At 36.5% G+C, this 25,396-nt stretch overlaps 1 protein-coding gene across 2 annotated transcripts in view; it reads right to left on the bottom strand.

Moving 5' to 3' along the window:
- PRKG2 (protein kinase cGMP-dependent 2) overlaps positions 1-25,396 on the bottom strand; it is a 94,263-nt gene that overhangs the window by 34,126 nt on the left and 34,741 nt on the right. The window contains exons 4-11 of one of the 2 annotated variants that reach the window (XM_059924004.1): positions 23,750-23,863; positions 22,217-22,322; positions 19,079-19,142; positions 11,880-11,957; positions 10,179-10,273; positions 7,109-7,177; positions 2,961-3,059; positions 1,455-1,608 (exon numbers count right to left, since the gene is read on the bottom strand). In XM_059924004.1, the coding sequence (XP_059779987.1) occupies positions 1,455-1,608; positions 2,961-3,059; positions 7,109-7,177; positions 10,179-10,273; positions 11,880-11,957; positions 19,079-19,142; positions 22,217-22,322; positions 23,750-23,863 (779 nt within the window). Of the gene's footprint in view, positions 1-1,454; positions 1,609-2,960; positions 3,060-7,108; positions 7,178-10,178; positions 10,274-11,879; positions 11,958-19,078; positions 19,143-22,216; positions 22,323-23,749; positions 23,864-25,396 lie in introns of those variants that run through there. The other variant, XM_059924002.1, reaches the window with a different exon arrangement.

Genomic DNA, 25,396 nt, shown 5'->3' with positions numbered 1-25,396 from the left:
ACTAGTCGCATAAGGTTATTTAATTTTAAATGGATTAAAATTAAAAATTCAGTTCCTCAGTTGCGTGATCCAAAAGCTCTCCAGCCACATATAGCCAGTGGCTACCCTACTGGACACACAGATACTGAACATTTCCATCAGCACAGAAAGCTCTATTGGAGACCATGCTCTAGGTGGACAAACAGATTTTCCCTTAAAGGGAAATTTTTAAAATTTAATAAGCATTTATTCAGATAGACTTTTAAAACTCCATTAGCAGACTATATTTGACAAGTAATGAAACTGTGCAGAAATGGTTGCACCCCACATTTTGCTCACAGTTGCCATTAGTGCTGCCTATGACTTTTAAATCAATGGTGGAATTATTGTTTCAATTATTATTATCTAACTATATAAAAAAGAAACCTCAGCATTGTTAATTCAATCCTTTTGCCAAGATTTTGATGAAAAATACAGCAGATGGATCTTTCCCTTATCTCTCCATATGGCAGAAGAAACACTACAAATACTCTTTGGTCTATTAAGAAATCGCTTCTTCCCCCCTTACCCAAGTATTGACTGGGTGTAAAGTGTACTATCCAGAGTCTCCTGGAAGCATTTCAGATCTGCTCACACCCAGGCCACCCAGCAGACGGAAGTACCAGCATAGCTCCCAAGGTTAATGTACAGTGAATTGTTACAAACCTGCTGGACAAAGAAGGGCTTGGTAATTGCCAAGGGTTCAGAGCCATCTCTACCCAGTAGGGTCACAGATCTCCATTCTACCGTTTCCTCAGAGCACTTGATCTGACAGCACCGCTCTGCTACTCTTTGGAAGCTGATTATAAAGCTCAGAGAGGTGGTGATATGGAAGATGCAGCCGAAATCAGGCCATAAGTTCCCAGCTGTCCTGACCAGCACTACAGAAGGCTGCTCTTCAAACATCCCCTTGCATTCAGCTTTTTTTTTTTTTTTTGATAGAAAATTTGGCAACCCAAAAATAGAATAATGAAAGCCAAATACAGACATGGCAGGGGAGTTGTTTAAGAAAGGGAGCTATGATATTAAAGATTTCATTTCTATGACACTTTCACTGGACACATTCTTCTTTGCTTTAGCATATAGTTAATGCACCGTGAACGTATGTATACATACATTTTGCTGTTAGGAAACACATTTTATGTTTTGTAGCCTTTGGGTATGGTTACTGGTACATTCTCCAATAACTGCCCTCAAGAAAAAAAAAAATCACAAAAGGATGTGATGTAAGAAATAGCAGGTATATTACTATAAGTTACTAGCACAGACCTGCTATTACACAACATAAAGAGTGAAAAGTGTACTTTCTCAATTTCTGTTCAAAGCAACGTTTAGATAGCAATGACAATGTATATATTCCTCCGACATACACTGGAATACAAAACAAAAAAAAGTCAAAAGGCTTCTCTCAGATGCTTGAAACGTAAACCCCTTACAAGCTCAACTCTTCCGAACCCACCAACGCCCAGTGTTGCGATAATCTCAAGGTTCTGGAATGGGGATGATGAGGAAAATTTGGCCACTTTCTCCTTCAGCTGAATCATCTCCAAAGAGAGTGCTTTGGACAGCTTCCAGCTAGACATGGATCTCCTGTAGGAGATAAGAGAAACTTTACATACGCTCCCTTGGGCAAGCAGGGGTCATGCCACACATAAATTCCACCCTTACAACAGTCTTATTTCTGCCAGTAATTACTGCCCATAGTTACCATAGAGCTTATCTCAACTTTTATGGGATCAGATTCAGTTACATCTAGGGAGAAAAACAATAGACTATACAAATAAAAAAACAGATATACTCACACACAATAAAAAATAGACAAAAGTCAAACTAAATCAATGAGAGGTAAAAACAGGTGAATTGTGTGGTATTTGAAATACATCTCAATAAAGCTGTTTAAAAAACAAAGAATCAGTGAGAGGAAATAAAACCAGAAAAGAGAGCCATTTCCTTTGCTGCACATGCAGGAGGATTCCACACTGAGAATCTTTGCCATATTTTGCTATTTTTGTCAGATCTTGAAGATTTCTCTGGCTGAACCAGAATAACTGCTTTGTGAAACATGAAAAGTACAGTTCATATTTTACGTCTCAGTATTGTCACTTGGAAATACTCAATTCTCTTTTAATTAGAGTTTACTGCTCTGGGTTACATATTCATAAATTGTTCTCACTACAAAAGGTCTTTGGCATAAAAACTGCAAGTATACTCCCTGCAAGAAAAAAAAAAAAAAACTTATGCAGTCCTGACTGAAGACTGAATGCTCTAATTTAACTCAAAGGTCAGTCTTCTAGAACTTTTGACTCTCCAATTTTAATGGTACTATCTGGTGAATATATGCTTAAGTATTCATTCTACAAAATGTTTTAGCAAAGGATTTTCAAATAATTTTAATTTTACAAGGTATTGTTTCTATTAAACAAAAAAACATTTTCATCAGTATTACTACATTTAGAACCCAACACACAACGCCATGGGCAACAGCTCCCTTATATTTTGAAATAACCCAGACTCTAGCCCTAGCTCGTTACCTGGAATCAGAATGAATGGGCTATGCTATGCCTTGGTATTCCTGTTTGATTTCCATGGGCAAGAGAGCCTTCCTTTCTGAATTAATGTCCTTTTGAACTAAGTCACCAGTCAATGTAAAGAATCCCTTTCCCAAGGTTCCCTATCAAGAAATTTCTTCCTAACGTTACTACTCATCACCGAAAATAAGAAACTATTTATTGACTAAAATAATAGCCATATTATTATTATCCTGGTAGAGGATACCAGGCAAATGGTATCCTCTTTGTGGAAGAACAATTTAAAAGAACTCCCCCAAATTTTCTAATGGCAACACACTAAAAGTTACGCCACAGCAAATCACACCCTTCAGTCCCCTTCTTTATCAACTGCCAGAAGTCACATCCGGCTTAGGAAAATATTCCTCTGCTTACTTCGCATGTCTTTTTTCATCATCACGGTTCAGGTTTGCCACATACCCTTCCAGGTATTTTTGGAGTTCTTCAAAAGTCCCGACTGTTTGGTTGAATGTTCTAAATGAATAAAATAAGATAAAATAAAAAGCTCAGCGCTGAGAGTTACCATTGCAACTTGCCATTCTTCTTAAGCTCATAAAAGACTATTTGTATGGTTATTCACAGCTTTGCAAATTGTTTTTCAATAATTTATGTTACATTAAGATTTCTGTCACCTGTAGAATAGTTATTGGAAGCTATATAATTGATCCTTTGAGTTTCTGAAAGCAAAGAGGCTATCAATGAGAAGAGACACCATTTCTGTAATTTTCCCCCTTGTGGTTCAGGTTTACCAATATTGTTCTTTTTTTTTTTTTTTTTTTTTAAAGAAGACAGTGAAAAGGAAATAGGCTACATGATCTGTTTACTGAATCAACAGGTTACATGGGTTCCAGATTTTTCTAACTTTGCTTAACCAAATTAATTAAGCTATTTATTTTTAAAGTCAAGGATACAATTTATCTCTTCTTTGTCCCTAGATAATACTACTCATTTCACATTCCTTCATAATTAAATCCAAATTGTTTACCTTAACTTAGTAGTTCCCTGTCTGAGGCTCAGCCAGCATCTTCCCCTGACCTCCCTCACCCTCACGGATCACAGGTTTGTTACGTGTCCCATCCAATCTGCCTGTCCCCGGTCCCTTGTCTCTGGGAATTCTTACATAGGGCACTGCCCATGAGAAAAAAATAATCCCCTTCCTCACCGAACAAACCTATTTTCTGGATTACCCTTCCAGTGCTTTCCGCACCCCACACTTGACAATCTACCTGGATTCGTGATTTTCAGGGTAGTTCTCTTCCCTACTACAAAACAGTATCCTTCTAGAAACCATGCTTTAATCACCTCAGTAAATCTTAAGCTCCTGGGCATAAAAAAATGAAAGGAATGAAAATTTGCCTCAAAACACCTAAAACTAATAAACCAGAGTTCACCTCATTAGTGTACTGTTGCCACTTACTGCCTGCCTAGCCCTGAAGACCTCTACCTACATTTAACTGACCACCAACCTACACTTACATTATTAAGTATATCTTATGCACTGTGCTGGGTATTTTCCATTTCCCCCTTCAGATCTACTGTGCACTCTTCTCTGCCCTGCTCTGTGGACCGTCCTTTGCTTACTGTACAGTAGTGAGAAACAAAAGAGTATTGCCATGCAATTTCAAATTCCCAATGGTTGAAATTTTCAAGTAAAAGGAAATACTTCTTGTACTTTGCTTTTTTTTTTTGTCTCTTTCATTTTTTGGTTTTTATTTTTTTTAACATCTTTATTGGAGTATAATTGCTTTACAATGTTGTGTTAGTTTCTGCTGTATAACAAAGTGAATCAGCTATACGTATACATATATCCCCATATCCCCTCCCTCTTGCGTCTCCCTCCCACCCTCCCTATCCCATTGATTTTATTTATTCTACATGTCACCATTATCTTGCTTGCCATGAAACTAATTGGAAGTATTGTTGTAAACAAATTTTATTTTTTAAATGTGACACTGGTGTCACAGGTCTATAGAAATTCTCCACAAACTAAAGTTTAAACGGCTACAACATTCTAGCTGTAACATTCAAGTATGCATTTTTAAAATGATGAATTAGGAAAGAAGAAATAAAGAGCTATAGGCTTTCAGCCACTATATTTCATTGCAAGGATGGTGCCCTTTATTCAGCCAACATCTGGATCGCTTCCTGTATGCCAAGGACTATGTCAAATGCTGGCACAGCAACAGCAGCGAACAAAGTAAATGTTTCTGTCCTCATGAAGAAACAGAAGAGTGGGAAGACAGATGTTAAATAAAGCAATCAAATAAAGTGTGAACAATGATGTAAGGGTACTATGGGAGAATTATTACGGGATCTTAATCTAGCTTTATAAGTGATAGCTACGATGACCATATAATTTATCATTCAAACTGAATGTTTTCCAGAGTGAAGGGGAGTGCCAATCATAAACATGTTGGAATAACCAGAACTGTCCCAGGAAATCCAGGATGTAGGTCAACCCAGTCATACCTGATATTCAGTTTCTCTTATGCACAGAATAAATTCATGTAACTTTTAATGTCTCATTGTGTCTAACAGGACAGTATTCTCTATGTTATAAGAATCTCAACTATGAACATGTAAATTAAGCATTTTAAAATTATAAACTTCCAAATAATTTATAAACTCTATAAAAACCATTGCATCCTTTACACGGATTATGAATACATGAGATATTGTATAAATATTTGATTATGTGATTATAATAAAGAAAAGGGGGAGGAGTTCTTCCTTTCTATCCTGTTTTTACTCCTTGCATTTTGGAGCAATTTATAACATTTTACCACACCGCTAATGCTATTTAGTGCATGCATATATTTTTAAGGAACTCATACAAAACAATGCATTGCCAGGGCAATACCATATCAATATATTTTCCATTTGAGAGCTGCCACCAAAGATTACCTTCATCTGAACATGCTTTGCACTTCCTAGCCCTATGCCTTTGTTTTTAAGGTTTACCTCACCTGGAGAGACTTCCACATTTCCTCTTTGCCTAGAAAACTCCGGTGAATTTTAAGCCCCATTTCCACACTTAAAAAATAAAGTAAAACTTTTCCCACTTCACAGTACTGTGATTGCTTCCCTTCTGAACACATGCTATGGGAACCAAATGGCATGGTGGAAAGACTGCTGAAAGGCACCGGAAGACCTGGGCAGGAGCCCCTGTACCATCACAGATGACACTGTTGGGGCAATTCTTTAACTGACCTGGACTTACTTTTTTTATCTGTAAGGGAAAGATTAAAGTAACTCAAAGTGATACTAAGAATTATTGTCCTATGTGTGGTGATGGATGCTAATGAGACTTATTGTAGTGATCATTTTGCAATGTATACATATATTGGGTCATTATGTTGTACACCTGACACTGATATAATGTTATGTGTCAATTATACCTCAATTAAAAAATAACAAAGAAAGAAAGAATTGGTAAGTTTTTAGGCATGTTATGTTATTGTGGTCATGTATTATAAATAATACTTAGCTTTTAGAGATGCTACTAAAATTCATAGATGAAATAATTTTTTGTTTGGAATTTGCTTGAAAATAGTGTGTAGAAGGCAGGGAGAGGATGGCGAAGTGGTATAGGTAAGGCCAATTCTTGATAATTCTTGAGCTTGCATGATGGGGTCCATAATATCATCCTATTTTTTAATATGTTTGAAATTTTCCATAATAAAAAGATTTTGTAAAATATTCCAAAGTCCTTTGCAGCTCTAAATCTCTATGATTCTATGTTCAATAAATGTTGTATTCAATTAGCAATCATCTACATACTCTTGTGATACCTATTGTCATTTTACTATTTTTTGTTAATATTTCATACGAGTATGCCCTATTTCTTTTGACTATACGTGGCATTTGTCAAACAATGGCCTAGTTTTGGTATATTTGAATTTCCTTTTTTATATCTAGATAGTCAATAAATATTCAACTGATTAATGAGAGATCCAAGGAGTCAGATTCAAATTTGATGTGAAGTGAGTTAAGGACACAAAATGAAATATTCTGAAAAATAACCTCAGACATTTAGAGATTAATATTGACACACATCTTTTGCAAACTACTACAAACGTTAAATTAAAACTTCTGTGGATATACATCTAGCTAATGAACATTTTACATTTTGAGAGAGAGAGGTTCTCGACGGCTTAGAGCATTTTAGCAAATAAATTATGAAACTGTTCACTACATTGTATGTGGAAAAATCCATGAGAGTACTAATAAGCTTATTTCTCTGTAAGATGCAGAATTTAAAACAGTCTATTGCTGATATTTATGTACAAGCTCTGCACACAAAATATTTAGCCTGCCAGCATCTGCCACTGCCACAGACAGATTCAGATCAGAAGGCCCAGTTCCTTCCCATGAATTTTAATAGAATGTACTCGCAGCTGAGGACTGGCCAGCGTTTCCAAGTGGTGATGAAAGGGAAGACAGATGGGCCCTTGTAGTAACAGAAGGCCAAGTCTTCAAAGGTGGCAGTAGCCTGCATTCTCCGACAACATCAGTATACTCACTCACGATCCATAACCAGGCACGCAACATCATTTTCTTCAGCAATAATGTTAGCTGATCTGACATCTTCACTGCAGACAAAAACAGGAAAGTCAATTTTCTAGTGAGAAATTAAATATCCATTTTTATTAGGGAAATTTGCTACTGGTATGAAACACCTTCACTTAAACCTTCCAAAGATTATGCTTTTTTTAAAAAATCATAATTTATACTCTACCCCTTCCCCAAAAAAGGATTTGAAATGTGTCCTAATAAAGGGCATGCACACAAGGAATCCAGAGGACAAGAAGCTAAATGCACTGAGAATGTAAAGGAATCAGTGAGTGCAACTGTGTATGGAATTTCATTCTGCGCTCCGTGTCAGCCCAAATATGATAGCCCTACTCTGATCAAACAGGAATTGTTAATTAATAAGCAGCCAAAATTGAAATGAACTGATCAAGGAAATATACAAGAAAAACATTGAAGTAATTAACTTCTAACAAACCAGTCAGGAATAAAACCTAAAGAAAGTGTTTTTAGTGTCATATCACCCAGTGAATTAAAGAAATAGTAAAATCTTTCATTTCATAGTCTAAGATGTACATTTTTCATTAAAATCTCTGAAATCAGAGCATGCCTTACAACTGACGATGAATCATAGTGTAATTAATAGCACTGTCTTTCTTTCTCAGAGGTACATAATATAATAGTGCATCTTACAATAATCCCCTTATATACAATGAATTGCGGCATATGATCTAATGATGGTAAATTTAATTACCTAATGAATACCAATGGGTCAAGCACCAGGTAAAGTATTTCTTTAGAGACCTTTATTTACGTTAGTTGTCTCCCTCTATTAGTTACAAACTAAAGACCCTGAAAAAAAGGTACATCCATATGGTACTCAGTGCTCTGAGATTTATTTAAGGTAACTTGGAGCAGCAATCACATTAAGACTGCTCTAAGCAACTTCATCAAAAACAGCATCACAAAAAGTATAGTTCTTTCATCTTCCTTTAGCGATGGGACTGGGAAAACCCTGGCAGCCCATCTCTCATTCCAGAGAGGTCCCCCATCCACAAAGCTGGCATCCAGAAACCTTCTGACATAACCCACAGTCCCTCCCAAGTTTACAGGATCCTTGCTAGAAGACACTGGTGAAACATTTCAGCTTGATATGCTTTTGGAGTGGGAGCTGGGTAGTTTACACTCAACTTGTATGTGTGTAGATATCTATATGATATGATCTTGGATATGGGTAAGCTATTTGCTTTGTTAGTTCAAAAAAAAAAAGAGGTATGGCATCCCTTTCACTTGTCAGTGTCATGATTTTGACTAGGAATATTCTCTGCAAACAGTGCACAAGTATTAGATGTTTACAAATACACATCTGTTTCTTTCATAATAACTGTGTAAGTGCCATGGATTTATTTTTGCACATAAAATGATGAAAGAACTCCTGGGACTATTTAATGGAAATACATGGAAAATACACAGAATATAAGGAACATTGAGTCACAGTCAGTGGCCCTAAAAAGTAATAGCATAAAAATGCACAAAAATGTAAAAATATTTGTATCCAACTCTCCTCCTCATTGATTTTAGCTTTACATTTTAAATGCTTTGGGGAGTTGTGTCTTTATCAAATATAAATTCCCATGTTTCTCATGGGAAAACACTGTAATTGGCTGGTTGCAACAGAGAGCACAAATTATTTCAGATCCAGCATAACCAGACAGCATATTTCCTTTCCAGAGCTATTTTGAGTCTATAGTGCATTTATAAATAATTTCTCTGCACTTTCAAACTTTAATAGTTTTGCTTGACGGTATGAGAAAAATAATGTGTTAATGTTAAGAACAAATACATTAAAGTCTTGAATAATGGTATTACATGATTGCACTACATGAACAAATTCATATTCTGTCACAAATAAGCAAACAAAAGAGGACAATTTCCCTGTTATTGAAACAAGTTCATTACCAGCTAGAAAACGGGAAATAAAAATTCAACTTGTCTTTAAATTCAATTTTTAAATTGTTTACAAAATAGCTATAACTTAACTTACTAGGATTAAGTAGTTTAATTTTAAGTATTTCTTTAAAAAATAAGAGCTTTATGATTTTTAAAGAATCAAATTTGTCTTCAGGTAATATATGAACACTTTTTCTTTGCTCTGTACTTAATGTAATCCTGACATGTAAATCAGCAGAACTAGGGCTTCACAGACAAAAATTAAATAGGAAGAAAAATGAGCAGACACACTACTCATTTTTATAAGCATAAATATGAAATAAAAAGCATTTAGTAATAACATAAATTTTAAGTGCTTTCTTAATTAATTTCAAGTATTCATTTAAAAACATAATGTAACTCCAAAAAAGAGTGTGTTGCTCAAAATTCTAACTTGAATTTTTATAAAGTTATTTATATTTAAGAAAATTTTTTTTCAGACTTGAGGCTGTTTTCTGAGTTCCAGGAAGCACATAGTGTCTCCTGAGCAATTTGATTAATCTTTACAAATGTTTCTTCCATAACTTAGATCAACAGTAAATAAACTCATATCTCAAAAGGCCTAAGGTTCAGGCAGAAATGTCAAATACACTATTTTAAGTTGTTTCTAAAGCTTGCAAAATGAGCCAATAAAAATTCTTAAGAAAATATTACCTTTGACATAATGATTTAAAAACACAAATAATACATAAAGTCATTATTTGATCATTTCTTAAAGGGTAAAACAGGACAATATTTCAAACCTTGAAAATATAAAAACTCACTCTTATGGGAAAATTAAAAATTTCATGTCTTTAATTTCTTTCTCTTTTAAACTAAAAATTCTAAGAGAACACCAATTTTATTTTCACTAACAGACTTAAGACTTTCTAAATTATTTCCTGTGCAAAATTAGTATACTTATTTCCTGCTTAACAATGAATTTTTTAGAATTCAGTTTAAAAATTTTGTTTATTTCCTGGATAATGGCTGCCATTAATTTGGTAGCTCAGTTTGACAACTCTCAATGGGTAGGTGCACATGCAAAACAACCAAAGAATTATTTAAGTATGGAATATAAATTCATGGATTCACCTGATAAGAGCTTTTTCTCCAAAATATTCTCCTTTCTGCAGAGTTTTTATCAGTTGTGGTTGATCATGGCCCTCAGTACTCTGGGTGACTTTTACCTAAATGATGTCAAATAATTTAAGAAAAGAGAGAGAGAGAAGAAAATAAGGAAAATCTGAACACATACCCATTCAACCAGACCCTCCCTTTCTGTATAAACTTGACTCAACAAGGAAAAATTAAAGCCTTTGCTTTAATTTTGCAGTAGTTATGACAATCCAACTATAGTCACCTCATTTGGATGGACTAGAAAATCCTGTGATTTAACACAATCCACCTTTTATAAGAGGAAGCTTCTCCATCCAAACCTCACCACTCAAAGTTATAATTTTTTACGTGAATCCAGTTATCCTTTCCTAAGTATGCTCAAAGCAAATAATAACGGTCCTGTAGGAACTTTATTTTTTCAAAAAGCCAAATGGAGTTGACAAATCAATCAAGAATAAGACTATCAAGAGTTCTAAATCTCATGTCCATGACTGACTTGTTGATTCCTGTGTACCCTCTAAAACTGAATGCAAAATGTGGATATGGAGGAGGGTCCACAACTTTCATGAGAGTCCCAATGCAATCCACAGCCCAGGAAGGTTCAAGAACCCCCAGAGCAGAGCCAAACAAAAACTTCAATATTCCTTTTTGTGGCTAGAATTATTCCAGTTCAACATGGTAAGAAGGACTGCATCATTCTGATTAGAAATTCTGGTTAGCACTTATGGAAATCACAATAAATTTAAAATTTTTTAAATGATAAATGCAATTTGTTTATTAACCAGAATTCTTTCAAAGCATGAGGTCCAGGTTGAGGAGAAATGATAAAAAGTGGTTTGAGTGCTGAAGAGTTTCTGAAACTATTATGTTAAAAAAATTTTTTCCATCACTGGGGGCCCAGTTCAAAGTTCAACCACAAACCAGTTTACAAAGGGCAGTGTCTGATTCTCTGATGATAAACTCTTCCATGGAAGAAAGAGCATTTGTAAAAATCTGACAGTTTATAGACACAGGTGCTCAAGATTTTATCCTTTCCATCAGTATTCCACAAATGCTTTTTGTCTCTGAGGAACACTGTAAAGTGTCAAGCTGGGAATAACCGGCAACATGTTATCCACTCAACATCTAGGTTAAAAAAAAAGATCTGTTGTCTATATTAGCGTAAAATTTTCATCAGCATCTAAATCAACTTGAGCAATTGTGTACAAATTGAAGTTCTGAGCCATATTGTTCTACAGCTTGATGCCTGATCATTCTGTCCTCAATTGTCTCGTTCATTCTCTTCCACCTGTTGTTTGCCCTATCAGTGGGATGGGGAAATGTTCCAGCCCTTGATCTTAGACCCTTGGGCTGAGAATCACACACTCATTGGATTATTAGAAATAATCCAGTCATTTTATACACAATGAAATGACATCCAAAGAAAGCCAAGTGACCTGACTAAGGTCACTAAGAAATTACTAAATCAGCTGGAACCCGTGACAAGTCTCCAGTGGGCCCAAAGCCAGTGCTCAGACCGCCCCCCGCCGCTTCCCCAGGACCCTTCTGAGAAGGTCCTTTAACTGCTCACTGCAGACAGAGGACTTAGGCTGCAATTCAGAACACTGCTGCGTTTATGGCCAACAGATTTGATACGATTCTTTGATTTACTTTAAGTAAGCTTTAACTAATAGTTACCTTTCCTTTTGCTAAAATGAAAAAGGTGCTTCCTTCCTCGCCCTCTCTAATGATGTAATCTCCTTTGTCATAGTATTCCTATGGGGATGAGAGAAAAAGAAAAAGTTAGATGCAGCGGAGGTGTTCGGATGACACAAATGAAATAGAACTCTTGGTGTCTTAGAAATGAGCATTCCACACCTGTTTCTGTCATTTTTTGCTTATTGTAATTGTAATCTTCTTAAACATTGTAGTCTTAAACCATGAAAAAGGAGACTTTGCTTGTTTATCTGCATTTATGTTTATCTTTCATGGCAAAAAATAATTCACCTGGAATAATGAATTTCAAGCATGGACACTGAAGACACAAAGGGAAACGAGAGCAAGGTAATTATCACCAATCCACAGGTGGACTTCACCCAAATAATCTAAATATTAACTGTTCAGTGACCTGCAACAGTCTGAAACTGGCGCTAGAGTTTAGAAAAAGGACAAACATTATCTAATAAATTGAAAATATCCTCAATGGATATGAGGAATATCAGCCTCAATTCCTAATTTCTTTCAGAGCAATGGTTGGGAAAATTCTACATACACAGTAAGGAGCTCTTTCGTATGGATTCTTTCCAAAGATTTATCATCATGAAAGGTTGACATTAGAATTTTTACATGTAAATTCTGTTTTTCAACAAAGTTTAACCTCATGAAATCCTAAACTGTCACTTATTTCTTCATTTCCCTCATATAGTAGGTGTGTGTAATCAGAGAATTCTTGGCAGGGAGAAGTAATTCATTCATCTGCCAGACCAAAAAAGCAATTCAGTCTCTTAGAAAATAAAAGATGGATTAAACTTTCCATCCCTACTTTGCTTTAATTTGATATTGCCACAAAGTCATAGAACTAAAATGGATCTCTTAATTATTTATACAAACAAAAATGGGCTTGTTTAATTTTCGTAAAAGGCATAAAGAACAACACAATAGCTCTCTCTTATTTTTATTTTAGACTTGAAAATAAAATCCAAACAAAACTACTTTTGTGTCTGCTGTAGTTCAGTATCTTTTTTGGTCATTTACTCTTAAAACATATTTACATTTATGGAATAAACATTACTCCTAATACTAATAAACTTACCTTTTATTTACATAGCACTATGTACATTTTACAAGGCATTCAACATCTCATGGAAGGAAGCAAACTATCTCAGGGGAAAAAGCACTTTGAAGCCATAGAAATCTAGATTCAAATCTCAGTTCTGCTTTGAATTTCACTTTCATCAATCCAGAAAATTCAAATAAGGACATTTACACTCAAAGATTGAGAGAAGATAAGCACATTAGTTTTCTATTGCTGCTGTAACAAATAACCACACACACTTAGTGGCTTGAAAGTACCCTCATTTATTATCTGAGTTTCTGTGGGTCAGAGAGTCCAGGCACAGCGTGGTTCACCTGAATTTCTCTGTTCAGGGTCTCTCAAGGCTGAAGTCAAGGTGTCAGTAGGGCTGTGTTCCTTTCTGGAGGCTCTGGGGAAAAAACCGCTTTCAAGTGTAATCAGGTTGTTGGCAGAATTCAGCTCCTTGCGGTTGTAGGATAAGGTCCCATTTCCCTGATGGCTGTGAGCTGGGGGCTGCCCCCTTAGCTCCCAGAGACTTCTCTCCTGTCCTTGCACGGAGCCCCCGATATTTCAGAACCAGTAAGGGCACATGGGATTCTTCATACACTTGCAATCTCTCTGACTTCCACTTCTGCTGCATCTCTCTGATTCCAGCCAGAGAAAATTCTCTGCTTTTAAGGGCCCGTGTAGTAACACTTGACCCACCTAGATAGTCCAAGATAATCTCCCTTATTTTAAGGCCCCAAACCTTAGTTACATCTGCAAAGTTCCTTTTGCCACGTAACATAACGCATTTATGCATTCCAGGATTTAGGATGTGGATACGTTGGAGGGGGTCCATTTTTGCCTATCACCATAAGGCAATTAAAGGCAGTTAATTTTTGATGCATTAAAAGCACATGAAATGTAGTAAATACTCAATTAATGACTGCCATGTTAAGGGGGAGGATGAGAACGGTTTGCTTAGACGTTACTTAAATCTTCTGGACCTCGGTTTCCTATTCTGTAAAATTAAGATGGTATGACCTACCACACCGAACGATGTGTGAGGACTGGGTGAGATAGTCACCTGCTGACTGCTAATTCCTGTGGAAGAGTCTGTGAGCTGGTCAACGTCTTCCACAGGTAAACTGCATTCCCCAGCCTCCCTGCTGTTAGCTGTGGCCACGTGGTTAACTTCTAGCTAAAAGAGTCTGAGCAGAAGCCATGTATGCCACTTCCATGCCAGGCCCATGAACCATTCCAGACACGTGCCTTCATACTTGTGCCCCTGTAACGGCATGTCCCAGAGAAATCTTGGGAGAGGGGCCATGTGGAAGATGGCAGAGTAGCCATCAGCTTGGGTTCCTGAAGGATTCTGAGTAGCCACCTAGGACCACCCTCCCTGGACTGTTATGTGAGCAAAAAAAAAATGCTTCTGTTCTACTTGGAAAAGAATATTTTGAGTTTTTACATCACAAGCTGCTTACTCCAACTCTCTATTTTTTCTCATTATCGCTCTATCACAAACCATCACTCGATTCAAGTGCGATTTTACCGTTGAGATGACTGTGACCCGCAAAGGTTAAGTGAGTGACCGTGACACCGCAGTCCAGGGGTCTTCATGATACAGTTAATGTTCAATTCTCTTTACTAGAACTGCTAGGGTCACGGTAGATGTTCCTGTTTCAGGCGGTCTGCCCCTCAGGCTCTCCTGTTCCTATCTCAATCTCAGTCCCCATTACCCATACGAAGCAGAAGGAATCTGGAGAATTCTTGAACTGCTTATAGGCTGTTCTTCAGTTATTATACAGTCTCTGGTCTGTGCAGATGTGCAGCTTTAATTTCTGTCGGTCGGATGAGCCAAAAGGCAGAAGCTGGAAAGGGAACACTGAGAAAGAGCTTTGTTGTTTCTTAAGGGTCAAGCTTCCTAGTGGTATTTTTCCCAAGGATGAGTCTTTGTCACCCAAAACCATGGGAGGAAGATAAATAATACCTCCCAGTGTGTTGACGGTAACTTCATAGATCAGAAAAGGCTGTGGATGTAGATCAGACCAAAAATATATAGTGGTAAGTACTGGCTACGATGCCAGACTAGCCAGTGTTTGTCAACTGGGGAGTGCAGCCAGTCTAGCCAGGGTGGTCACCAAGACCAAAAAGAGAACTGCAAACAGTGTGGTTTACTGTCCTGTGGTTACATTGCAAAGGGGTCCCTTAGAGGACCAAGAAGCCATAGACCCTACCCTGTGAAGCGATGGTTTTCAAGCAGATTTTACCCTGACCTACAGTAAGAAATATATTTTACATATACACCCACATACACACATGTGAGCGTGCACACATTTGTATAAAACTGAAACATATCTGAACAATACTTATGCTTACTACTCTGATATTTTTTTAAAGTGTTCCTCTAAATTGATTTCATGACCTACTAATGAGTTGTGTCCCACAGTCTGAAAAAGAAGATATCTAGAAACACTGAGAGTAGGTACTTAGTATATGGCAAAAAGGAAAGTTAGGAAATCAATTCCAGGGCAGACTGAGAGACAGAGGTTAAAAGTAAACCATACACTGGAAAAAAAAGAAGAAGAAGAAAACCATACATCAGCAACTGCTAAAGATGGAAAGAGTTTTTCATGTAAAGAAAATGCTCATTCTGTGATAGCTAGCAAAATGACAGATAGAGCCTGAGTGCCTGTAAATAGAATATATGAAACCAGAATTAAAGTCTAAGGTGACGGAGGACAAAGACAAAGAAGCAAGCCTATGATTTCCTTAGTTTCTTTAGTGTGCGGCTAGAAATCTTCATCACAAAGAAGAATTGATGAAACACAGTCAGATGTATGATCACACACACACACACACACACACACACACACACACACAAACCCTGCATCATGTGACCATGTCCCTAAGTTGATTGTTTAAAAAACTGTATACATTTATTGGGGTTTGTTACCAGCCATTTTTGTTTGTCCAAGTACAGTAGTTAAAACACCTTAGAAATTTTAAAGCAAACACACCTGGATCAGGTGGACCCTATCAACCATTCCAGCATAATTTAGTATCTGATTGATTATTTCTAAAGAACCGGAGCCTAAATAATGAAAATCAACAGAAATTCCTCCATTTGGGTGAGCCAACTGTATAGAATTTTGTAACTGAAACACTGAGACAGCCCATAGAGATGTGAGCCAGCACCCTCTTATTTTATAGACGAGATGATGCCCCCCACAATTAACTGACAGCTGCGAGGGACAGAGGCTTGACCATAAACCCTAATCTCCACACTTTGGACTAGATAACTTTCTAGGACACCTAGCTGCCCCCCCTTTAATGAACAGGTCCATAAACTGGCAAAATCCACAATTATCTCAACTTTTTTATGGTTCTAGATGTAACCATTAAAATGAGAAAAACCCTCTGGCTTCTGCAAGTGTTAGCAGGAACTATAAGAAAGGAAGACTAGACTTTCAAAAAATGATGAAAAATGGAAAACTTGTGACTAAAGAGGCAGACTATGGCAAACCCTAAATACATGTATTCAATTCATAACTTTAAACTTTAAGAATCGTATTGTTAAAATGTTAAAATGTGGATTTCTGGGTCCCTACCTCAGAGTTTCTGATTCAGTAAGTGTGAGGTAGTACCTGGGAATCTGCCTTTTAAGCAGCATCACTGGTGATCTGATTAAGGACAAGGACATTTCACATTCCCCACCCCAGCCCCACTCCCACTAGAGCTCCAGTTTAATGAAAGATGCCATGTCAGAGTGGCAGTGCAGAGGATCACTGGGTCAAATACCAAATCTTTGTAACAAAGAGTTCGGTAACTTTTTTATCCACCACACAGTCAAATCCCAGGCTTCCCGGATCTCTCACTGAGAGTGGAAACAGAAACTCTTCCCACTCTTGTCTTCCGTACTACACAACTGCCAGGTACAGAAGTCACATTGTCATTTTCATTATCATTAATAGTCACACTGCATTTGGAATCTGTGTTATGCTTTAGGGTGTTCGCTAGTTAACTCTTAAAGTGCACCAGTGAATATGTTGCTACTTTTCCCACCCTCTTTTTCCCATTAGACCACGAGAAGAGGTTTAAAGGCAATGTCTGCCTCCAGAACTGAACACTTTGGGTGATTTATGCTAAAGCAAGAAATGCTGTTGGAACACTGCACATTCGGGCCATGTGGTCTAGGACTTCAACAAACAAGTCTTAACAAACACATCAGACCACCTGCTTGGTGATGGGAAATTCTGATACTCCCTCCCCGCCCCCTGCACAAAAACTTAAAACCACCCAAAATCAACTCCTAAATAGCATGCCAGATTCAGCCTGTTTTTCTCAAAGATGATGGAGCCAGTTTGTGGGACAGCTGGCCCTGGAGCTCAGCAGGTGCTCTGTCATAACTCCAATGCATTAGTGATTGGCTGTGGTCAGGACCCGGTTGATGGGTCATTAGTCCAAGCTATGCTGGTAAATTATGTGCTTTTCTTAGGCGCTAAATAGATCCCATTACTCCCTTGTTAATCACTTTCGAATTTGTGAATTTTCACACATTACAGAGACACATTTGTTTGCCAGGTATGAATAAAGAGCCCTTTATAAACCACGCTGCTGTCTGCAAATGCTAATATATAATAAAGTCTTCTAGGGTGTTTTAAAAGATGAGACTTTCAAATTCGAATTGTGTGTTAATTAATACTAGGTTGGAGCCCCCATCTATATATTCTGTAGCTATTGCCTGTGGGTACTATAAATATGTCTAATTTACCATTTATTTTTAATGATACTAAATTCTAATATTTTCTGTCAGCATGGAATTCCCCTCTGGTGAGTCTACTCTATTAGTGTTATATTAAAAACAGATTTCCTCGGTTAACAAAAAAATATAGGGCCTCTCCAGCTTTAAAAAAAACACTCAGAAATTAGGATGAATTATTAATTTGTAACATCTGTGATTGGGTTATGTTACACTGAGAAAATCCCAAGAGATGCAGGGCAAGCAGTCCTCTTGAAAATGACTTCATATCTGAACGCTCTGGAGACACAAGGCCAGGCACTGTGTCATCATGGCCTGTCCTTGATAAACTGCTGGATGGGTTCCATGAATTGTAAATGGAAACTTTACTGGTGTCACTTACACTTAAGGATAAAATGGTTGGTGCTCCCTTCTCAACAGGTATTAGTTTACATTGTATATTGAGATTGACAGAGGCATGAATCTGTCAACAATCAGTCTTGCAGGGTATTTTTTGTCTCCCACTGAGAATAGCTTTACAAAATCTTAAAGTCTACATCTGACTCCTTTACTATTCCTTACCTCCTTTAAGTTCCCGAAAAGCAATTTGGTTTCAATGAAATTGACCCACACACACCAAAAAAAAGTTAGACAGAGGTTATTTACTTTGAATATTAATCTCTGAAGAGGTTTTCATATAATGCATATTATTGGAATCCAAGGTACATGTCATAAAAGCATTATTCACAAAAAGACTTGACTAGTCTTGGACAAGAACCAACCATATGCATGATGCCTAATATGAATTTTTGAACACGTTCCAATACGCCATTTTCCTCTAGATGTTAAAATAGGTAAAGTGCTTCTTAAGTACAGGGGTTTTTTTTGTTTGTTTGTTTTTTTTAATGTCTTTCCATAGCCTAGAATTTTCAAGTATGGAGTGTTTCATAGCTTGATTCAGAAGCCTGTTCACGAAAGTCCCAATATACCCTTTCTCTACTCCATGACCTAATTATGCATCACTGACTCCTTCATACTACGAAAACTCTGTAAGGGATTGTGATGTTAATTGCAGAAAATCAAATGCCTCTTGAGTGAGGCAGATTAGTTTTATAAAATATACTAAAAAGATTAAAATATGTAAATCAAATGTCACTTTACACATGCAAATCCAATTTTCTTTCATATATTTCAGAAGAGTGCCCGAACCCCACCCCAGCCCCTTAATTCAGTGTGAGTTTTCACAATAGAAAAAGGCTCTCGGTCTCTGTGGACTGGTGATCACCATCTTTTCCTTTTTAATCATTTACAGTGTTAATAATGACTAGATTATATAATCTTTTAATGAAATATAGTTTTTACTTTATAATTTCTTACCACTTCCAAGCAGTCAATGATCTTGGTTAATTTATCTTCAGGTAAATTCTTCAGCAAGGATACGCTGCAAAATTAAAAAGAAACCTTTATTTAATTATCATCCTGAATTAAACTATAAATATACACCTCTACATAGATTCATGCATGCATTTAAAAAATATAATGCACTTTAATTTTTCCAAAGTAAACCTCCAAATATATCACACATAAATAACTGAATTTCAGATACAATGAAATTATATAATCACATATAACAGCAGACATTTATCACAGGTAAATAAATACAAATAGTAAGACCCCATGAAAGGAAAAAAATCAAATTTTGTTTCTTTGGAGAAAAAAAAATTACATTTGTTGTTGGCTTTCGAAGTGAATAACATCCAGAAATGTGTTCCACATCTCAATATCTCTTTTATTAGCATGGATGAGGACCTCTGCTTCCAGAGGAGAATCAGATTTTCATCTAAATCCTTGTAATTAAGTAAAGACTGAATCCAGGAGGGAATGTAGGAATTAGCATGGAAATGATCTTGATTATTAGTCATATTGTACTGTCTTTTAAAATTAATGGTAGCCAGAGGCATGTAATAGGAACATTTTTACAGATAATAATAATATACAGAGAATGATAGAATACTGAAATTGTTTGAAAAAAATCAAAAAATTCCACTCAGTATGATTAACCCATCAATATGATTAAATTGTTCTTTTAGAGAAATTTCTACTTTACCCATTTTCACTCAGGACTGTTGAAATAATTTCTATAAGATAGATACTTCTTTCTTACCATCTAAAATTTGACACCCCTAAGGAAAAAATGATGCTCTTCCATAAATACATGATTGGATTTGAGTTTTGAAAAGAGAGCTCTAGACTCATTCTTGAACACATGCACCAGGAGGCATGTAGCCAGGAGCTGGGTCTAAGAATGTCTGCATCTGAATCATTTGTAATTGCAAAACACTGGAACATGCCCAATGGGAGAGCAGATAAATGAACTGTGGTCGAGTCAGATAACAGAACTCTACAACAGGAGAAATGACTGCACTAACCAAGTAGATGAACCTTAAAAAATGTATTGAGTGAAAAAACGGACTTGCAAAAATAACACCAATTTTGTAAAGTTCAAAAATAGGCTAAACCAAGCTACAGGCAAAATAATAAAGAATAGCAAGGTTACGATTACCAAACTTCACAATACAGACTACTCCAAGGAGAGGAGGTACCCCAAGGAAGGCTAGAAAATGACATAGGGGAGCAAATGAGAATGGCAACAACATTGCTAACTTTCTACTTAGGCTGGGCCGTAGCTTGATGGGGCTCACTTTGTTATTATGTTATTATAACTTACATATGTACTATGTATCATTTGATACATGTCAGATACTTCATGATAAAAAGATGTAAATGGAAAAGAGCTTACTGTATATTATGAAACAAAGAGAAATGTATTTCTCTAATATGTCTCCTTATGGATGAAAACGTAAAAGGGTTAACCAGAACTTTTTTCTGTATAGTGGCACATAGAAGAAAAGGGAATACTTGTTATTCCTTTGGTTTAATTGACTAACACATGCCCTTCATGAAAGTTCTACTTCGGGTCCAAACTGGGTGCTGTAGCGTTAGTGAAAATTCTCTCCTGTAAGCCTATCACCTTTGGGGATTGGTGAGGAAATTGATATGAGAAAAAATCTTTTTTCTGTCTCCCCTCTATGAAGGCAGAGATCAGGTTTATCTTGTTCATCACTGACTCCACAATGTTTACGCCTGGCAATAAGTATTCATTGAACGAATGCATGAATAACAAAAAGAAGAAAAGGAGGGAAGGAACCTGTACTAGTAAATTCTCTGAGCTCCCTCCACTAAGGCAGAACACACTAGACTCCAAGGGAAAACCTAGTGGCTCAGGTTTTATCTCAGACATGATGCAACCCATGGGCACCGGTTTATTTATGCATCCTTTTTTGGCCCTTGCATAAGTGCAGTTTATTAGCTTTAAATACTGACCTGCATAGCTCAGTTGCTGGATTTTGAGATTACCTATACTCAGGTAGACCCCACAACATGATGGCTAAGGCACTGATTGTCATATAGGTTAAGGCACCTTCTTGTCATTACTGCAGCTCTCTTCCAGGAGTCATTATTGTTTCCGGGAAAGTAAATCAGCAAGAGTCCATATGAAAAACCTCAATGCCTGCAACGTTCTACTGATTAACAATGCCTTCATTCAATATTCACTGAGTCCTCACTATATGCTAGGCACGGCACAGCCCTAAAATCATTGACTTTGCGGCTAGTTATGCAAGATAAAGTCACTATACTTAAAAAGAACTTAGAATTTATTTTTGGAAACCACAGGATATTTTATTGTTATTACCACTTATCAAAGGTTACATTTCATTACAGTATGTATTGCAGTTTCAGAGACTGTCAAATCTCCCACAAAAGACACAGAAATAGTTTAAATAAGGAACTTATACTTTCCAAAAAAAATGTTTTTAATGTGTAGCTGACCTTTTCAGTTACATAGGTACTTGTTTCTCTGTAATTTGATGCGTCCAAGTTGTTGGGGGTTCAGAACAGTTGACAAAATGTGTATGTTCCAAGGATCCATGTCATGATAGCAAGCATAATAACATTTTTGGCAAGCTAATTTGCTGCAAATAATAGTAATTTGGAAGATGGTGTGGCTATGCCAATGAGAAAAAAGTCTCAGGTAAAGCAAGTAAGGATAGTAAAATAATTTATTTTAATATTATTCTAAGCAAAGCATTATTATCTTTTGTTATCTACTTCCAAATTATAGGACATCTTTCAAAGTCAACTGAGCCACCCAAGTGACTATTTTAGGATGTTATGCACATTATTCTATACTATGTGTAATGACTCCATCAACACAAGGGCAAAATTAGCAAAAGAAATAAATCAGTGAACAAGGCTAATGGGAATGAAACATAATTCTTCATATATATAGTGGCATTTACTGCAAGAGAATACTTTTGTTCCTTTGGCTTAATCATATGGAAAATGTTTAAGTAAGAAAGACTGTAGTAAAATAATTACTCTGATAAAACCAACATATCCACAATATGGCTACACCACTTTCTGCTCTTTCTGCCACCAATGTGTTATTCTTACCTTCTGAGGAAGTTTCTGTACTGTTCATCTCTAGCTTGAGCTGTCCTTCTCATTATATTCTGGAACACCTCTCGATCTAGTGCCCATGTTTTAACATTGGTAATAGCTTTAGAAAAATCAAGAAAATAATAAAATATCATTTAGCTCTTAGATTAAGAAAACATTCCAACATGTTAATCAATAAATTTTTCATGTACTCTCATAAAATGATATTTCTTGGACAATGCATTATTTAAGCGTGCAAATGGAAGGAAGTAGTGATGTAAAGAGTAGGTAATTTTACAAAATCAGTTTTGGCTTTGAAATAAATGATGATTTGAAAAGTGAGCAGCAAAAGATTTCCATTCTAATTATGTTTTGCTTAGGATGATATTAAAATTAGTTTGCAATCCCTAATTACACACTACATAATCAGGAGGTATTTTAGATTTGTGCTGTGATACAAAAGAAAGCCAGCCAGCCTGTAGCTAATCCAGAGAGTGAAGAATTCACAAGCAGATAATTGAAAGTTAAAGATCTCTGCGTGTGAGTCTGTTTTTATGTCTTTTTATGTTGTTTAGACACTGTTGCTAACGGGAGCCAATATATTTTAAGAATCTCTATGGTTACTTTTACATAAAATATATAAAATCATTTTCAAAGAGATTATGCAAGACAGTTTTTGGGACAACCTTTTCATAGGAAAGACATTAAAATCAAGAATAAAATCTAAAAAGGAAGAAGAACAGAAGTAGCAGCTCTAAAAAATCTGTATGAAATTATGGTAGTAAGATATTTTTTAAAGGAGCGATGAGAGCCTACAGAAGAGATCAAAATCAAAATCTCTGGTTTACTAAACTTCAGAGTGAATTAGAATTATTTTGACATTCTTGTTAAAAATAGAGATCCCTGGGCCCCATTGTCAGAGATTATTTGGAGTGGAGCCTCAGAATCTGCATTTTTATCAAATACTGCAACAATGCTGACACACATATAACCTCATCCCAAACTCTGAGAAACACCACATCTGAGTAATTCAGAAGAAAACCCGATATTTCCATGAATAAAGTCGATAAAAACAAGAACCCTAAGGAGAAGCAACTGAACTAATCCCAAAAGTCACTCATGAAAACTCTCATTAATTAATTCATATCCTTTTTGATATTTATACACTTTTATTGGTTTAATTAAATTTTCTGGTTTGTAATATGGTCAGAACCTCATGGAGAATAGAAAGCAAACATGCTGGATGAGCCAAAGGCAAATGCCTACATAATAAAAAATTGAAGTGGCAACGACAGCAAATACTGGAATCAATTCTGTTTAAAGCCGTATTCATATTTTATATACAGGTATCTGGCGGAAAGTTCTTTTTAAGCTTGAATCATTTAGACAAGGGCTTCAATATAAATCCTTTTATAAGCATAGCCTTTCTATTAATAAGAGCATATGGGGCACAATGGCAGACAAAAAGACTCAGGATGCAAGAGTGTCTTAGGTTATCTTTAACGTTATGTAACAATTTTAAAAATACAGCATTTCATCTCCTGTTACCTTTCACAGAGGCAGTTCTTGTACAGTTGTATAAAATGGCTAGTTCCCCAAACGTCGTCCACATAGGAATGGATGATAGCCATTTCTCCCCTTGGAACACCTCTAGTCGACCCTCTATAAAGTAGAATGTAAGAAAACACAAGTAATCAAAATCCACCTGGATTCCATAAGTTAAAAAAAAGAATCAGAAGGTATACAAAGCATACAGGTAAGATATCTTATGATTCTCATTATAATAAAGTGGTTAAGAATGCAGACTGAAGCCCACCCTCTATTAGCTGATTAGCCTGAAGAGTTACCCACTCAGCCTGGGTTCCTCATCAATAATGGGGATAATATTAATAATATTTACTTCATACAGTTGTGAGAAGTAAATAAGTTACTATAGGTAAGGATCACAGATCCATGGCTAGCACACAGTAGATGCCATGTTAAGTGTTAGCTGTTGGGACTTCCCTGGCGGTCCAGTGATTAGGATTCTGCGCTTCCACCGCAGGCGGGCACAGGTTCTATCCCTGGTCGGGGAACTAACATCCCGCCTGCTGTGCAGTGCAGCCAAAAAAACCCCACAAAACCCAAAAACAAAGTCCCATATTATTATTATTATGATTGTTACAAAGCTCTTCCCTGAAGCAGTGGATGGCAAGTGTTTCATTTAAAATTCATTCTACCCCATGAAAAATGTAGCACATGAAACTACTTCTCTGGCACAAGGAACACAACAATCGCTGTATGTCTTGAAAACACAGCACAGGTGTTCACACTGGTGGAAGGACTAACTCGTCATAACTGAGAAGTATGCTGGCCCCGGAGTCAGGCTGCCTGGCTCTGACTAGTCTTTGGCCATGTGACCTTGGGTACGTTACTTCACCATGCCTTGCTTGTTGCCTAACCCCTCATTCATTGAAATGCATTAATAAATGAAGTCACTAAGAAGAGAATTAAAAGACAAGCCACAGACTGAGAGAAAATATTTTTGCAAAAGATACATCTGATAAAGAACCGTTTTACAAAATACACAAAGAGCTCTTAAAGCTCATCAGTAAGAAAACAACCTAATTAAAAAGTGGCCAAAGACTTTAACAGAGGCTCACCAAAGAAGATATACAGATGGCAAATAAGCATGTGAAAAGATGCTCCACATCACATTTATCAGGGAAATGCAAATTAGAACAACGAGATACTACTACACACCTAACAGTATGACCAAAATCTGGAACACTGACAACACCGCATGGTGGAGAAGATGTGGAGTAACAGGAATCTCATACATTGCTGGTGGGAATGCTCGATGGTACAGCCAATTTGGAACACAGTTTGGTGGTTTCTTACAAAATTAAACATACCCTTACCATACAATCCAGCAATTGTGCTCTTTAGTATTTATCCAAAGGTGCTGAAAACTTAGGTCTACACAAAAACCTGCACACAGATGTTTATAGCAGTTTTATTCATAATTGTCAAAACTTGGAAATTACCAAGATGTCCTTCAGTGGGTAGATGGATAAACTGTGATACAACCAGACCACGAAATACTACTCAGTGCTAAAAAGAAATGAGATACTAAGCCATGAAAAGACATGGAGGAATCTTAAATACATATTACTAAGTGAAAGAAGCCAATCTGGAAAGGCTAAATACTATATG

Source organism: Balaenoptera ricei, chromosome 5, assembly GCF_028023285.1.
Source record: "Balaenoptera ricei isolate mBalRic1 chromosome 5, mBalRic1.hap2, whole genome shotgun sequence".
NCBI lineage: Eukaryota > Metazoa > Chordata > Mammalia > Artiodactyla > Balaenopteridae > Balaenoptera > Balaenoptera ricei.
The sequence above is the reverse complement of the archived record's forward strand: the minus strand, read 5'-3'. Positions and strand labels throughout refer to the sequence as shown.